Source organism: Eublepharis macularius, chromosome 6 (assembly GCF_028583425.1).
Source record: "Eublepharis macularius isolate TG4126 chromosome 6, MPM_Emac_v1.0, whole genome shotgun sequence".
Classification (NCBI taxonomy): Eukaryota; Metazoa; Chordata; class Lepidosauria; order Squamata; family Eublepharidae; genus Eublepharis; species Eublepharis macularius.
Genome location: NC_072795.1, coordinates 112,577,986 through 112,594,729, shown reverse-complemented (window position 1 = coordinate 112,594,729; position 16,744 = coordinate 112,577,986). Strand labels below are relative to the sequence as shown.

Sequence of the window (16,744 nt, the reverse complement as noted above, 5' to 3'; positions counted from 1 at the left end):
AGAATGTGACAGCATTTGCCCTTTTCAACCTGTATGTGGCTCTACTCCCACCACTGTTCCTACCTCAACAGGCTCCACAGGTTAGTTTTGCTTAATTTTCTCTAAATGGTTTTTCCCCTCTTGTTCTCTCATACACACATGCACTCACTCACATCTCTCTCTCTCTCTCTCTCTCTGAGTGCCCTGGTATCCTTTCTCTCACAGACATTAAGGATTCCTAACTTTTTATTTTAAAAAAGGACACATCCAAAGATCTGGATAATAAATTACTTGCGTTTCCTAAGAAACTGTTTTCCTTTTTTTCCCTTTTCTTTTTTTTTTGTCTTAAGCCATTTGAAGCTTTTTGACATGAGTAAGCTAGTCTTTTCTAGATTGTACTTGACTCTTCAAAGCATAAATGCCAGTAAAGAAGAAATAGGAGAACAAGGCAGGAGTGGGGAGAAAGAACAGGAAAATCCCCACAAAGAATCAAAACAAGAGAAAAGAAAATCCCAGCTCAGATTCTAGCAGCCCTCATAGCCACATGATGCAGCAGAAGCTGGTGGGAGGCCACTACTTCCGCCATAGGCTGTGGTCCTAGTGAGCAATGATACATTGCTTTTGTGCCTCATTCCAAAGGCTGTGAGGAGAAGGAGGTTTTTTTTTTTTAACACTTAGACTGTTTGTAAACTGCTCGATGTGGCTCTCTAAGGCTGATTGTGATTTGAGGAAGGAGTGATAGGAGAAGAAAACCCATTTTGATTCTCTCAACGATAAGCACCATCATTTTCTCCATTCAAAAAGGGTTGTTTCCCTCCCTGTGTTGCTCCACCCTCCATTCGGCCATTGCCGGAAGTCTTCTCGAACTGTATCAGCAATCCCCCTCTGTCGCCATGACAACCAGCATCTCACTCTTGCCCATCTCTTCCAAGGCACAGGCCAGAGTATTAAGATCCCCATCATCTTGGTGCTGGGCTTCCCATAAGTCAAGGATCACTCCTGTTGGGCTGGCTTTGGTGGCAAAGAAATTCAGGTAACTGTGCAGGAAACAAAACGAGAGAATTGCTGGTATCTCCTTCAAAATGGTTCTCCCACTGAATTTCTATTATTTCAGGACTGGGGTAGTTGGAAGGAAGGGTACAGTAAAGTACTCACATGACGTTAGAAGGAGAAACAATAATACATAAGAGACTGAGCCACAAACCTGGAAACCCCTGGTCTGAATCTTACCCCTGCCATGAACTCACTAGATAGTCTTTGCCAAGGTGTTGTCCCTTGCCCTACCCCTTTCCCTCCACATGTAATATGGGGATAATAATACTAATCTACTTTACAGGGTTGTTGTAAAAGATTACAAGGAGACTATGTGAATCATTCCGAGCATCTGAAATTCTATACAAATGCTATGTTATTATGATGATAATAACTAAAAATTAGCCTTCTGCCCTTTAGCGATTATTGCACATGGCCAGTGAAGAAAATTATGAATGCCAGAATAGGACCTGAAAAAAACTTAAGGTATTTTATAGTTGCTAGTTCGAAATATTGCTAGTTCGAAATATTATACATAAATTCTTTTTTCCTCCCAGGCACTGGAGCTCAGAAAAAAAATGACCTAGATATTGTTGTATGTCCAGGTAGGTGAGTAAGTGATTGATTCTACCGCTCTTAGATCCAAGGATCTGAGATCTAATAGACTGTAGGTGATTGCCCAAGTAGAAGGCTGGACATAGTCTACTATCACTGCCTTTGAGGATTCCACGGGCTGTCATGTCAGGAAGCCTGTGATCCCTCAGATAAAGAGCAGAATACCTTTCCAGGCCTTCTAGCCTACCCAGTCCAGAAGGAACTGGCCCCATTAGCTGAACTGAGACTTCATCCCTCAATGACCCTGGCAAAATATCTATGTGGAAGCCACTCAACACTTTTATTTGACCCAGTGAAAACTGCTGCTTTAAACAGGATAGGCACATTTAAAGTTGTAGCAGACTTGAATGGACACTCACTGAGACCAGCCTTGACTACTTGGCACAAAATGCCTCTGTTTATTGTTGTTGGAGCAAGGTCTTGGCTTCCCAGCTGGCTTATCCTTAGTGATCCCTGACTGGCTTCTTGTTTTCTTGCTTGGGTTTGACCTATCTTGAGGACCCATGACACCATCCCCTACTCCCACTCTCCATTGAACACTACTGCTGTTTCATCTGTTTTTAGTGGACTCTAGGTATTTAGAAATTGGCAAGGCTTCCCAATGCTTAGTATATAACAAGTTCTACTTTGAGCACCTCTGTTTGAAGAAGCATGTATGAATCAATGTAAGTGCAACTGTGAAATACCTTTTTGAGTCAGTTGTGTTTGGCATCCTTTTACATAATTTTAACAGAGCAGTCTCTTCTCTGGCAGACATTGATTACCAAGTGTGGTTTCGCACACTGTGGAATCCTGGTTTTCACAGCTTATGTTGGATGTTTTATAGCTTTTTTGTGTTGCTTCAGGTTTTTGCATTGATGTTACATTATGTTTTATTTTATAATTAAGCCACCACAAGGATTTTGATCAAAAGGCTGTAGATACTCAAATGCCCTGACCTGGATAGCCCAGACTACCCCACTCTTGTCAGATCTCAGACACTAACCAGGGCTGGCCCTGCACAGTGCTTGGACTGGAGACCATCAAGGAAGTACAAAGTTTCTATGCAGAGCCAGGCAATGGCAAGCTACCTCTGAATGCTCATGCCTTTAAAACCCCTATGGTGTTGCCATAAGTTGGGTGTGACTTGAAGCAAAAAAAACCCCAGATAGATAGATAGATAGATAGATAGATAGATAGATAGATAGATAGATAGATAGACAGACAGACAGACAGACAGACAGACAGACAGACAGACAGACAGACAGATAGATGAGTACACAATTGCCTTTTCAGCTGACATGTTTCCCTTCTACAATGGCTGACTGTAAAACCCTGAAATAAAACCTACCGATCCATGGAAAGTTTCTGAGCAAGAAGTCGCCAGTCGTTTCCTCTGGAGTTGGGGGCATCAAGGCTGTTGCAGATTTTCTGTCGTATAGACAGAGGGATCTTGAAGGCGTATGGCCCCAGCTGAGTTGTCAGGGCACTGCCAGGGTGGGAACACAAGGCATCAAAGGAACTGGAGCTCTAGAAAAACAGAGCGATTTGTGAGTTCATTGACACAATCAGATTTGGGATCTGCTCGAAGTGACATGCCAACGTATCCACTGATCATTGGTCAGTTCATGTAATCAAGTGCTACCTAATGCTTCGTCTATGGAGAGCAGTTCAGCTCAACCAAGTCGTCACAGGGATGCTGCATATGCCACATGAGAAATAAGACCGTATGAGCTGTCCCCATAGAAATTAAAAATGATTTCTAGCCTCCTTCCCTGTGAACCTCCTTCGGGCTCTTTTCGCACCTGAGTCTCAAGTGCCTCTTGCTTCACGGGGTTTGTAATGCAAATATGAATAATACATGAATGTTCATTCATATTACAAATGCCTTCTATTCTGCTTAAGCAATAAACAATAAATACTGTAAAGAGAGACGGATGCACAATTTAAGTTCCATGTGTCAAAAATGGCTTGGTCTCACCTCTCTAATTTCATGTACTTCACTGCAAACCCAGGATCTGCTTGTTTCTGTCCCAAAACATGGGCAGAAATTGCTGAGTTCCTTTGCAAACCAGTCAGTGATAAAAATAAGCACACATGACAGAGATGCTCAGAGAGAAACAGAAAGAACCTGATAGCATTCACTAAAACGCATTAGGCGATGTGGTACGCATGGATGGTTAAAAATAGAAATAGGAAAGAGAAGGGTAAATATCATGCCTTAAAAATAATAACAGTGACTTTCATAACGACATCAAATTCTTTTGCTTCAGTGAAGCCAGGGAGAAACGGCCTTCAAATATTAGCATGCACAGCTGAACAATAGCAGGACTTGAGAGCAGGCATCCTTGGCTGCAAAATTAATCAGTGTGCAAGGCGGAACATTATAGTTTGTTGTGATATTGAGAGGCATTTGGCACAAAAGAATTCTGCAGAATAGAAACTCAAATTCTACACTCAGATTAAATAAGGAAAACAGGCAAACTTGAGTGCAGTTAGTTTCAGGTAGGTGGCCATACTGGTCTGCAACAGAACGGCAGCATTGGAGTTCAGTGGCATTTTGGACACCAACAAGATTTTCAGGATATAAGCTTTCAAGAATCAAAGCTCTCTTCCTCAGATGCTTCTTCTTGGTGCAGTTGTTTACGATGGATTTTGCAAACTTTGTTCTTGCAGGCACTGAGATGGGAGAATGCGAGCAAGGTGGGATAAAAAGCATAAGGGACCATTACAGCCATGGGAAAAGCCAGCATGGTGTAGTGGTTAGAGAGCTGGACTAGAATCTGGGAGACCCATGTCTGAATGCCCACTTTGCCATGGAAACTCATCGGGTGCCTTGGGCCTGTCAAACACACACTCAGCTTACCCTACCTTACAGGGTTGTTGTGGAGATAAAATTCAGGAGAGAAGAATGTTGTGAGCAATTTTCGGTCCCCATTGGGGAGAAAAGAGGGTTGAAATAGCTACAGGGATCAAAAAGAAGCCACTGGCCCTTCTGGCCCAGTGCTCCACTGGGTCTCCCTACTTGGAGCAATCATATCCCACACAGCTGTGAATATACCTCTGTACGCTTCAGAAGTGGAACCTGGCATGATCGTCTGCCCAAATCTGCATGTGTAAAATTTATCCAGCCTGATTATGAGTCACTAAAAAACCCATCTTCATAACCTGCTAAGTGGATTCATTTGCAAAACATAGTAAAAATAATTACTGTCATTGCTATATTGAAAGCAATAAATGTATTGGGAGTGGATAATTTTTAAATAAGCATGCAAGGAATGTTTAACGTAAACAGCAGCATTACTACTAGCCAAGGCTGGTGACGTTACTCTGATAGGCATGAGGAGTGACTTGAGGAGGGGGCTCCATGAAAGAAAGGCACTTTGCACATGCTCCAGGTGCTTTCCAGCTAGACTGCAAGCAACAAATTCCTGAAGAAATTAACGACAATAGGGAGACAGGTTCTAGGACAAAATGCCAACTCCTGATTCTGAGCTCTATATAAAATTATATTGTTTTAAAATATTTTTTTCCGAACAGCCTGCTCACACACAGCTACTAAAAAGAAAGAGGTCTGTGCTGTATGAATCCAGATGGAAAGCAACCTGTGTGATACAGCTGCTTCCACTGGACAGATCCCTGTAGAATACGGCAACAGTGTCAGGAAAATGTTCAAGCAGAGAATAAGAAGAAGAACTGTTGTCAGTAGGAGGGCAGTGAAAATGAATTTGTTGGCCCCGTCTCAAGATTTGGGGTGTGTGAGCCCCAACTCAACATAATCCCCAGAGTCACCCCACTAATATGATGTTTCCAGCCAGTTCAGGCAAACACCTCTGAGAGTAGCCATAACAGAAAATATTCTGCTTTTTCTGCCTTACATCAATGCGCCACTCAAGCTTCCCCAAGCTGCTTCCCTTTGCTCACCTCTCCAAGTGTAACATGTAGCTGAAATATCTGCCCTTCCCCTTCCACTTGCCGGACACAGATCTTGCAGGTCAGTTCTGTGGAAGCTGGGCTGTACCTCTCGAGGGTGAAGGTACAGTGTAGTGCCCGTTGGCTGCCACTCCAGATATGATAGAAAGGGATTTCCTGCGGCAAATTGGGAAAGCTGATGAGTCAGCACAATGGGATCTCAGCAGACTGGTCAAAGGCCTCCAGAAACGAACAGGTGGCTCTTTTGTAATGTGCACCAACAATATAAAACAAGTTCGCTCAAGCATACTTCAGCAGCCATATATTATGGAGCCTACCAACTGGTTGGCAACTCATTTTTGCATGCAGCAAAAGCAGGCGTATTGTGCCTTCATGGCAGATGGATTGTCACAAGATGCGAGGGCATGATCTAACATTTTACTTTTACTCGTTACCATTGCTTAGTTAAATACAAGTGTATGTTTTCATGGTTAGGCCCAGTTTTCATTCTCCCATGAAAAGCACCATCTTAAGATCTCCCCCCTGATAAATCTAAGCAAGACCACACAGTATCTTCCATTCACATGATGACTTGGGTATCAAAATGACATGTACACAGGGTACTAGCACAGATGGGAAAAACCCACGGACACCAAGCTTTTTGATGTAAACCAAGCAACACAAATATGGGTGAGGACAAGGCAACTACATAGCCAGAACTATGATTCATGAGATACATTTCCCTGCAAAGTCAATGACATCTCTCTTGTCTCCCCCAAGATGAACCTGTAACAGGTAAAAACTGGGATTTTTCCTTGTGTGAAGGGCCAAGAAAACTGAATCTCTCTCTCTCTCTCTCTCTCTCTCTCTCTCTCTCTCTCTCTCTCTCTAGTGTATGTAAGTTTTGGAGGTAGAGGGAGTACTTTGAGGCACAACTGGGACGAACAACTGCAATTTTGCTGTGGATCTACTGGGGCCACTCCTCAGCTGCTGGTAACTCTACCACTCACCTGATACTTGGCAAGGAGTTTGCTCCTCCAAAGCGAATGGGGAATATCATGGATGGAGAGGCGCAGATTGTGATAACTGTCTTTAAACAGTAGAGGCTTGGGTTCTTCCAAAAGATAACCACCAAGAGTCCTTTCTAATTCAAGCACTTCCTGTGGGACATGTACAAATAGACAACTGTGAGAACAAAGTGTCTTGAATATGGCTGGAAATATAGGGGAGAAGATGCTAATCTTGTTTAAATGATCACAGAGGCTGCTTCTGCAGGCCTCAGTAATGGCTGACCTGATCTCTCAGCTAAAAACATGAGGATGTGCCAAACAGGGAATCAAGAAATACAAAACAGAACACCCTTGGAGACAGACAAAGAAGTGACAGAAAATTATGTCCTCTAGTAGATTAGAGTCTAACTCATATCAATATAGTTGAGATGCAATCAATATTAGTTGCCAGGTACAAGAAAAACGGCGAGAATGTCCGTTCAAGGACAGAAATGAAGACATAGTTCAAAATATGGGTTGTGTGGGTTGGGGGCCAACAGCACATGGACCTGCATGTGCCTGAAACTATTTCATACTCTGCTTGCAAATTCCCCCAGTATATCTTTCTTCACCATGTATCTAGACAAGATGCTGAGTTAGACAAACCACTAGTGGAACCACTAGTACAACTATTCTGATGACCCTGTGACTCGTTGATGCTATAATACATGTCAACTGACCAAAGAACACTAAAAGTATTACAATGCCCACCCCCAGTTCTACTCAAGTTATATATTTTCCTCCACTGCCCAGGTTTTTCTCTTAACTGTGCTGTGGGATTACAGCATTCAAAGAAACCAGTGAGAATTATTATGCAATTTCTAAAAGAATGTGCAGTGAGCGATTAATCAACCCAGCAACCATTGCAGATTGCACAATGACATCCTGGAAAGTTAATCCCCTCCCTTCTTGAAATTAGCAGTAAAACATAATAAAGAGCCATCAAAGTTTTCTTCCTGATACTTCTGAAATCATATGCTTCAAAAGATAACTTCTACAGTACTCTTGTGGACATTTAGGCTTACAAAGAGTGCCTAGTTATTAACTGCAGACCCAAGGTTAGAAATACTCAAGACAGTCAGATCTGGAAACGTCAGCTTGGCAATGAACACTGGAACTAATCACTCTTTTGGAATAAGGGCAGATGGAGATTTATACTTCATTAAGAATGATGGGTCACTTTCATTAGTCAAGTGTACAACTGATGCTTGGCAATATGTGCACGGCTGTTTAAAGTACTGCATTATTGTTTGATGATTTCTTATAGTTTATGCTGCCATGTTTGCATTTATTGTATTTATTATATTGTTGTGATCCACTTTGAGCCCACTAGCAGGGAAAGCAGAATATAAATAAAATAAAATAAATAATTTGTGGATCGAAAGCAGCCAGGCAGGTACTAGAAACTCTTTACCAACTTGATTAGGAGACAAGGTTGTGTACAGGGGCTTTGGGATAAGCATACATCTGACCAGCACAGGCTGTGACCAACTATCTGGGCCAGCCTGGAGCCACGAGTGGTTCCTCAGTCCCATCATCCAGAGCCACAGCGTGTGTTCGGCAACCCACTGTTTTGCATGGATTCTCAAGAACCGCAAGCACTAATTATTGTTCTGTTGACCTGCTAAGGGCAAAAGGCTGGGCTTCATCAGGCGTGGCTAATCCAAAATCTTTGCCAGGTCTGGGTTGGAAAATTCCTGGGAATTTTTGAGTGTGGAGCCTGGGGAGGGCAGCGTTTTGGGAGGGGAAGGATTTCAGTGAGGTATCATGCCATACAGTCTACCCTCCAAAGCAGCCATTTTTCCCAGGGGAACTAATCTCTGCAGCCTGTATACCAGTTGTAATTCTGGGAGATTTCTAGCCATTACCTGGAGGTTGGCAGCCCTATTTAAACTGCTGGCCAATCACAGGAGCTGATGTTGCATGCCTCTATTTTCCTCTGTGCATGACAAGGCCTCTGAGGGCATGTAGCCTTTGATAGATCATTAGGCTCCATTCCAGCCCGAGGTTAGAGCATTTGTGTTTCAAGCCCCAATGTTCTTGGCACCCGCTAATTGCCTATCTGATGCCCAACCTGGGGCTTTATAACCCCCCAATTTTTATTTTATATGTGGATCATTTACTGTTTTATAGCTTCAATTTCTATAAAGCCACCTCAATAATGTTTTGTTGAGAGGTGGGATATAAATGTTCTAATATGCTGGTTTTCTGCTGGTGGTCATAGCACAGAATTGGGCCACCACCCATCTGAAAAGCTACTGCTCTTTTCAGCTAAGAAAATGTGTAAAGTGAAAGGAGAATCCTATCAGAATATGTTCATTAGTGATAATTAGCAAAGAAGGAAGCAAAAAAGAGTTTAAAAAAGTCCTTTGGCTGTATTTTCAAAACGGCACAGAACACAGCCTTTGCGACACCCTTCTTCTCCCGCCAGGGGAACTCCACCCAGAATGCTAAGTCTGGTCTCTGAGGAACAGCTTAAACATGCTTATTACTGAAACAAAACTCCGGGTCATTTTTCAAGGCATTGCATCAGGCTGTTTTGCTCCTTTCCATGTCGTATCACTTGGGTTGCCACAGCATGGCCTCTTCAGGCAGGAGTAGCTTGAGCTACAGTAGATGTGGCAGCTAGACAAGAAATAATGAATGAAAATGAATACTGTGTGTGTGGGAATTGGTTGCTATCTGCTCTGAGGTATAGCAAGTACTCTGACATCGTCTTGACAGAAACAGAAGTGAGGCAAAAGCTTCTATTAGCTGAAAATCTCTTCCTAGATACATATAGATGCAGATTCCAAAAGTTTAGCTGGTTCGTTCAGGCATATTTGCCATGCATCAATGGGCCGCCATTGAGAATCAATGGTGTCCTGAGGTAAAATCTCCACGCACTGGGTGATCTCAGATCAATTACATTATCTTAGCCTAACCTCACAAGGTTGCTGTGAGGATTAAATGGAGGGATGAATCTCGCATACTGTGCTGTAATAGATGGATAAGAATTTCTACACTATAACAATCACCCTAAACACAATGATCTTCAGAAGAGATGCTTCATCAAGTGTGTGTCAATCAAGTGAGGTTTATATGCACATGTGAACTCACTTTTAGTCTCTTTCAGTATAATAAGAGATTCTTGAAGCACACAGAAGACTAGCAGAGGCATGAACTTTTCTAAGCACAAGTCATCAGATGCATTAATGATTTTACCCACAGTTGACCATCTGAGGACAATGGATGAGAGGATGAAAAATGCCATCTAACATGGAGCCCATTTCAAGAAGGACTTTGTTGTTTTTTTACTGGAAGTATGTCAAATTATCAATTAAAACAGGAGCGGAGCATATTAAGAGCATCTTCCCACACAATCTTTAGATGACTAAGTCAACATTCAGTGTCCATTATGGAAAATTGCTTTTAAGGTTTGAGGATATTTATTTAGACCATGAAGCACATTCTAAAGAGCCATGCTGAGTTATAAACTTACCTTCCAGAGACCAAATGGATGTTTTATAGTGTGATAAAGAGCTTTATCATGCTGAACATAAGATTACAGAAAGAGATGGGCAAGAGAAGCAATATAGAGTCAGAGGTACCAAACAGAGCAACATTACCTTCAAGGCATCTGGTGTCTCATCCAGGCAGTAGACTTTGAGACTGTATTCCAGTGATGTGCAGAGGGTAGGTGCAAAGATGGCAAGTTGGAGTCTCTTGATGGCTGACCTTGAGTAGGATTCCCCCACAAGGACATATGTTCCAAGTTGATCTAACAGTATGTGGCAGCATTTGGGTTCCAACTGGCAATAGCAGGGTGTGTTCAAAGTCTCTTCATCCAAAGTTACGACTTCCTGAAGGAAAAGAAGGGCATGGGGGAAGAGAAAAAATAAAATAAAATAAAAGCTTCCTTCCTGGTACCTATTTCCAACCTGGAGGTTTATCTTCTTCCGATTTCTTAACGCAAGTGCTATTTGTATACTGCAATAAAAACTACAACAATAATTCTACAGCAATCAAATTCTGTGACATGAAAAGCTTAATTCTGCAGCCCTATATAAATTATTCAGATTATCTTCAATTTTTCTAAGCATGAAAATTTCTGATACATTTTTCGGTAACAATATACTAAGAACAGCTGTGTATAGTGTCTAAACTGTGCTCAGCAAACCATTAAGCACATTTTAATGATAAGTTGCACAATTTATTCCACATCTATTAATTCTGGGGAGGGACAACAAACTACATAATAGTTTAAAAATGCCCAACATTTATATAGCTGTTTCAAGTACTCAAAGCACTTTAATCCTGCGGTCCTTACCATCCTGTAAGGTAAATGACCCTGTGTTACTGACGAGGAGCTGAAGCTACTTAAGGAGGCTCATGTCAAGAGGAAATACACTTGATGATTAACATGAGTAGCTCAGTCTCTATACCTGCCCTTAGGATACCCAAAGCCCCCTCCTGATCACTACAGATCTATTAAAGAATTCCCCATAGCTTCTGAGACTTCACAAGATCTTTCCTGCACAGTTTCAAGAATATCTACACAATTATAGAAGCATTTTTAAATGAAAGCTGAGATGCTTAAAAAGTTTAAATCTGTGCCTAACTTCATATATTAGATAACAACTTTTCTGAAACTTTGGAGCATTGTGGCTGATTAAGCAGCATTCCTTTTGGGCAGCACTGAACACCTGCAAAGTTCCATCTATTTTGCATAAATTTGTCCTGGCAGTGTTTCCTGATAGGTAATATTAACAAATGCCAGCACTCCTGCCTCCTTTAACTCCTGTAGGACAAAATTCAGAAGGCATTTTTAAATTGTCTTGTGGGCTCCAGCTAGAATTTTATTATTCCTCGCTTTCATTTCATTAAAAAAAACCCTATTGACCCCATGAATGAATGTACTTGTATGCCCAGGATGCCTTGAAACTAGGAGGCAATTTAAATATTTTTTTTAAAAGTTTTAATCATTATACAGTTTTCACAGGACAGCTCAGAATACTGGGATTTAGAAGATTATTTCATTGCAGGGGATGAACAAGGCAAGAACAGTAAAGCAGCCTTTTTCCTTAAACAATTGACCTGCCCAGTAAAGCGCTAAACAATATACACTGTGTCTTGGCTAATAAAACTGTGTGAGATTTCATTCCTGCATTGTCAGCTTCTCCCCTCTCCATTTATTTCAGTTTACCTCCCAGTTTCCTTGGTGGGATTGCGTTTTTAGCTGCAGCATCCAGTCCGGGGAGCTAATGTCTGCACAGTGTGGGACAGACAGGATGACGGGGTGGCATAAGAGCAGCCCGGTGGGTCCACAGGTCACCATGGGACTCAACATTGTCTGTGTGCCTTCTGAAGGTAAGCTAGAGAGTGCAACAACACACAAGATCAGGTCACTGCAGTGCTGACACCAAGATATCAACTAGAAGAAGAAAACAATTGGAATATGGCATCCATTAGACTGGCCTGGAAAAAAATGGAACCCCTGATCAGTAACTACTTGTCTTGGAAGGCCACATCAAAACAGGTGAGAGTGGGCAATGGCTAGTGCCTCTCCTGATTCTTCCTTGCCAGAGATATACAACTGAGGAATCAAGCAGCATCTATAGAAGGATGGATTTGGCAAAGGGGCCTCTAATTGCCTGCCAGCAACCCTTTCTTCCCAATGTCACTTGGAGAGGCAGTGGGAGAAAATGTTTTAAAAATTATTAGCATCACATCAAATGTGATGGCCCTCATGTCCCGCCCCCATCACATGCCAGCTGGCTAGAAACCCTACTAACTGCTGACCCCTAGATAATTGTTAGCCAAAGACTGGACTCTTGAACAAAATGGTACCTTTGTATTTAACTGGACAACAGTAAGCATTGATAAAGGACTGAATAAATGGTGGCAATCCAAGTCTTGGAAGAAATTCTAATAAACCATTAAGGTTCAAATGTTTCAACCTCCTGTTTGTTAAGAAAGTCCTGGAGTTTGTACAAGTCAGATATGCTGTCATATGCTGCAACCTGCCGTCCAAATGTCTTCCCAGGGATTTGCTTTGATCATCTGCATATTAGCCTGAATATCTGTCTAATCCCTCTATTTATACATCTTTATAATATGGCTCACCCAATTGCATTCCCACTCTAGCGTGCTGCTACACAGAGCTTGGTAAAATTACTTGAATTAGGAGGATATAATAGCCACATTCTTTTTGTATAATGCATTCCTATGACTTTATTGTTCCCATGTTGCACCATTATCTAATACTATTGATTAGAATGTGTAGGCAATTTTTACTAAGGCTGCTCTAGCCAACTTTGGTGATCGACTGCTAACATACCAAGGCTGCAATTGGTGCACTCTTGCTTTGCAGCACATCTTGTGGTCAGTGGGATTTAAGTTTAAGTTCTGTGACTGCCTCTAATAACCTACACTGAGCCTCAGTTTGAATCTCTTCCCTCTTCCTTCCTGTTCACCCCCCTCCCTCTCTCTCTCGTACTCCTTGACCTAGAGGTGTGAGAGTTTAAATTCCTTGCTATAGTTCCTACGAGCTTTGCTGTCTTATCAGACCTCTAGGGCTCACAGGTCTCATTGCCTCAATGATGGGTTGATACTTCTGCCAGACTTGCCCAAGGTTCAGAGGCCTGATGCACCTTTGGTATTGCTCTTTGACTGCCTGGTGCCTCACCCAATGCAGGTATGGTCCTGCCCATCAGCTGTTAGCATTGACCACTTGGAAAACCAGGACGCTGCAATCCTATGCAGAGTTACATCAACATACTTCACTAAGTTAAATGAAACTGGAAGAACTCTGCATAGGACCACACTTTAAGCATCCCAAATAAGTACCTGACTGCAGCCTAAATAAAGTCAGTTAATCAAGTCCAGCTCCCATGATATCCCTCCCTTCTTTTGAAGTCCAGTGAGATTAAAGCAGCCAACCTGTATGCAGGATTGTAGCCCTTGGCTGGAGTAAAAAAGAAATAGCAAAAATGCAGAGCAGGGGCAGAAGCAGAGAAGACACTGAGAGGGATCTAAAGAACCAAACTATGCATTCTGCATGTCCAGACTTGTGTATCTAGAAATAGATGCCCTCTCCCAATGCCAAGACACAAAAGTACTTTAGAAACCAAGGGGATTTCAAAATCAGATTGTGACAACGCATGCATGGGGCTCTAATGTTCAAATGGGGGAAAGGTAAACACCCACCCACACAAGCACACAATGTTCCAAAGCCCCTGACCAGACCTAAAAAACAGTTGTTTTGATCCTGGCTAACTAGGGGAATTACATTTAATTTAACATGGGCTAGAGCAAAAAAGCACAACACATTCCCTGCTTTACTTACAGAGTGTTTTCTGTTTTGTTGATCATGAGGTACATTTCATAGAACTTCCCTTGAGGGATTGCTCCATGAGGCACTAACAAACTCACCCCTGTGCAGAAAAGAAAAGGTTAATGAAATAAAAGGGTGCTTAGAACACCAACATCTCAGGATAAAATATAAGCTTCAATAGTATATCTTCCCCTTATGCTGTTGACAATGTCTCACATTCTCTCTTCCTCTGCCCTCAGTGTTGAGTGGCTGAATATGTTTTACTGCATGAGGCTGTGGGCAACGGGCCAAAAAGAAACTTCAATGGATTTACTCTGCCTGGCTTGCTGCACCCATTAAGCATCAGAGCAAGCTGGTATCTGGCTTTTCATCTATCATCTTTTACGCACATCCAGTTGTTCAAAACTGAAACCATTATACAATTTAATGATAGGCTAACAATTGTTAATGCATTATATGGCGTTTGATGCTTATTTTGTGTCCCCATTCATATTGCAGTTGAGAAAGAAATCCAGACCATCATCTCTCCTGGACTCACTGCCACCACCACTGGGGGACATCCCAGCTGCCATAAGCAGGCGCCTCTTTGGTAGCTGAGACCACCATCTTGCCTGGCAGCAAGGGGGCAGGGCCTTGCAACCCTGCCAGACGACTGGACAGGGTGGGACCCATCAGCCCCTGAAAAGCCACACTAACAACCAAGGATGCAGGCAAAAATCACAAAGGCAGAGAAGGCACAGGGCCACAACAGTGGGGAGAACAAGGCAGAGGATCCCAGGGAATGGATCCAGTGTCCTGCAGGACACTGGAACAAATGACTGTGCCTTGAAAGCCCAGTGGGGTGGGACAAAAAGGGGCAAGCAGCAGGGCCAGGAAGGATGAGGTAGGCACCTCCAGGCTGTGCAGGAAGTCCCTGTGATGAGGAGGAGGGACTAGGTGGAAGCAACCCCCTCCCCTCGCTATTCTGACACCCACCCTGAGGGAGTATCAGGGGAACCTTTGCCAGAAGACTGTGAGGGTCATAGCAGTGCCTCACAGAAGGCACTCCCTAGTGCCCCACCCTACCTATCTATTGGTTTTATTTTCTCCCATCAGTAAAGCCAGGCTGTTGCTACCAGCACCACATCTTTGCTAAGTAAACCCGTGGGACACAGTGCTGAACATCAGCCTACCGGAGATGAGACTAATAATCAGGAACCTTTCTCCAGAGTCTTTCTAACAATTTAAATCATTCCTAGCAACCGCATCCTGGGAGTTCATCTGCGAGAACTTGCTGCGTCATCCTGCCTGAGGTCAGTAGTAGACTGGATAAGAGTGAATAAGTTCAGTCCACATGGGATGGACATGCTTGTGGCAGGTGGCCAGTTGACTAGGGAGACAATGGAGGTGCTTGCCCCTGATGAGGTCATCCCCCACCCCCAGGAGGCAGATTCTTTGGTCGCAGCTCTGTTCTTTCCAAACTGCATCCAATATGGAAAACAGACTTCATAAGTACAATCTTGTCTGCAATAGCTCTATGTGGGGTATGTAGAACACAATTCAGAAATTTCAGTTGATCTAGGAGGCAGTATAAGGTCTAGCCTCATGAAGCACATTACACCTATACCCCAGACTTTTGGAATCCAAAATCTGATTCTAATATGTAATTTTTAATACTGTATATTAACTCTTCTATTTTATTATGCTGTGACCTGTGTTGAGAACCACAGTTGAAAAATGGGCTACACATCTCTAAACTAACAAAAGTCCTACTGGGACCAGCAGAACAAAGACAGGCAAATGGAAAGAAAAATAATATATTGCCATCATGTTTGCAAAAAGCTTGTGCCCTAGCCATGTGACTGTAACAGAGGGGGAAGAGTTTCACCACTCACCACTTTTATATACTTCACTGCGCATGTGCCATTCAAACTCATCTTCTGTGTTTTATATTCAGGGCTCTGAACAAAATTCAGTCGAGAAGCAGCACTCAGAATATGTACAAGCAATCAAAACCTGTTCCTTACCTGTGCCAGGGATGGTAAGCCTTCCTCCCAGGCAGCCAAATGTTCCGGTGGCACTGTTCCCGGGTTCTCGGGGCAAGGTCAGGAGATGTTGAGAGCCCATGGTCTTGTTCCTTAGGTTCATGAAATGGTTATCCCTGAGATTCTCCACTGGGAAGGTGCCCGGGGGCACTGCTCCTAACAGGTCTGCTCCCTCAAGTATCCCTGGTGAGGAGGATGCTGTGGAAGAGTTATACACTTTGATCTTGAGATTAGGGAGTGGATCAAGCAATGGAGAGTTGGTCATTGGGATCTTGTCAGAAGAGTCTTGCAAGGCATACATGGGGCCACGGTACACACCCGCATTGGCTGTTAAGTCAGGCTGCATTGAAGGGTGCAGCAACTGAGGGGTGTCTGGAAGAAAAGATAGGCAATGCTTATTAAATTGTATATCAGTACATGGACATTATGCTGCTAGTAAACAAGTGGGCTCAGGACTTCCCAAAAGGAGAAATGTCGTCTTTAAAAAAAAAAAAAAGCTTACAAGAGGACTAGTGTTTGGATTTCAACTGTAGCAATCTCCGTTTTATAGAGATTTGGAAGAAAATTGTCTGAAGAAAACAGTGATAATAGTCTTACTCCTACTGCGGAACAGTAAGGACAAATAAGGTAAGGCTTTAAAATACATTTGCCATGTTAATCATGTAAACGGGATGCTGTATCTTTTTAAAAACATCATCTGATTTTCTGCACTTACTAGAGTTTACGCCAATACCATACCATATCACAGACATTTTAGCTCAGCAACTAACATGTTAAAATGCCTCTTTTACAACACACTAATGGTCACATAGAGGAAACAGTAGTACATAAGGATAATT

General features: G+C 42.6%; 1 protein-coding gene across 1 annotated transcript in view; it reads right to left on the bottom strand.

The window, feature by feature from the left end:
* Positions 1 to 782: 782 nt before the first annotated feature.
* The window catches only part of UNC5B (unc-5 netrin receptor B), a 206,557-nt gene continuing 190,595 nt past the window's right edge, over positions 783 to 16,744 (bottom strand). The window contains exons 10-17 of the mRNA XM_054983049.1: positions 15,888 to 16,277; positions 13,894 to 13,981; positions 11,752 to 11,920; positions 10,175 to 10,408; positions 6,528 to 6,677; positions 5,530 to 5,694; positions 2,957 to 3,135; positions 783 to 1,016 (exon numbers count right to left, since the gene is read on the bottom strand). Coding sequence (XP_054839024.1) covers positions 851 to 1,016; positions 2,957 to 3,135; positions 5,530 to 5,694; positions 6,528 to 6,677; positions 10,175 to 10,408; positions 11,752 to 11,920; positions 13,894 to 13,981; positions 15,888 to 16,277 — 1,541 coding nt within the window. The 3' untranslated portion in view covers positions 783 to 850. The remainder of the gene's footprint in view (positions 1,017 to 2,956; positions 3,136 to 5,529; positions 5,695 to 6,527; positions 6,678 to 10,174; positions 10,409 to 11,751; positions 11,921 to 13,893; positions 13,982 to 15,887; positions 16,278 to 16,744) is intronic.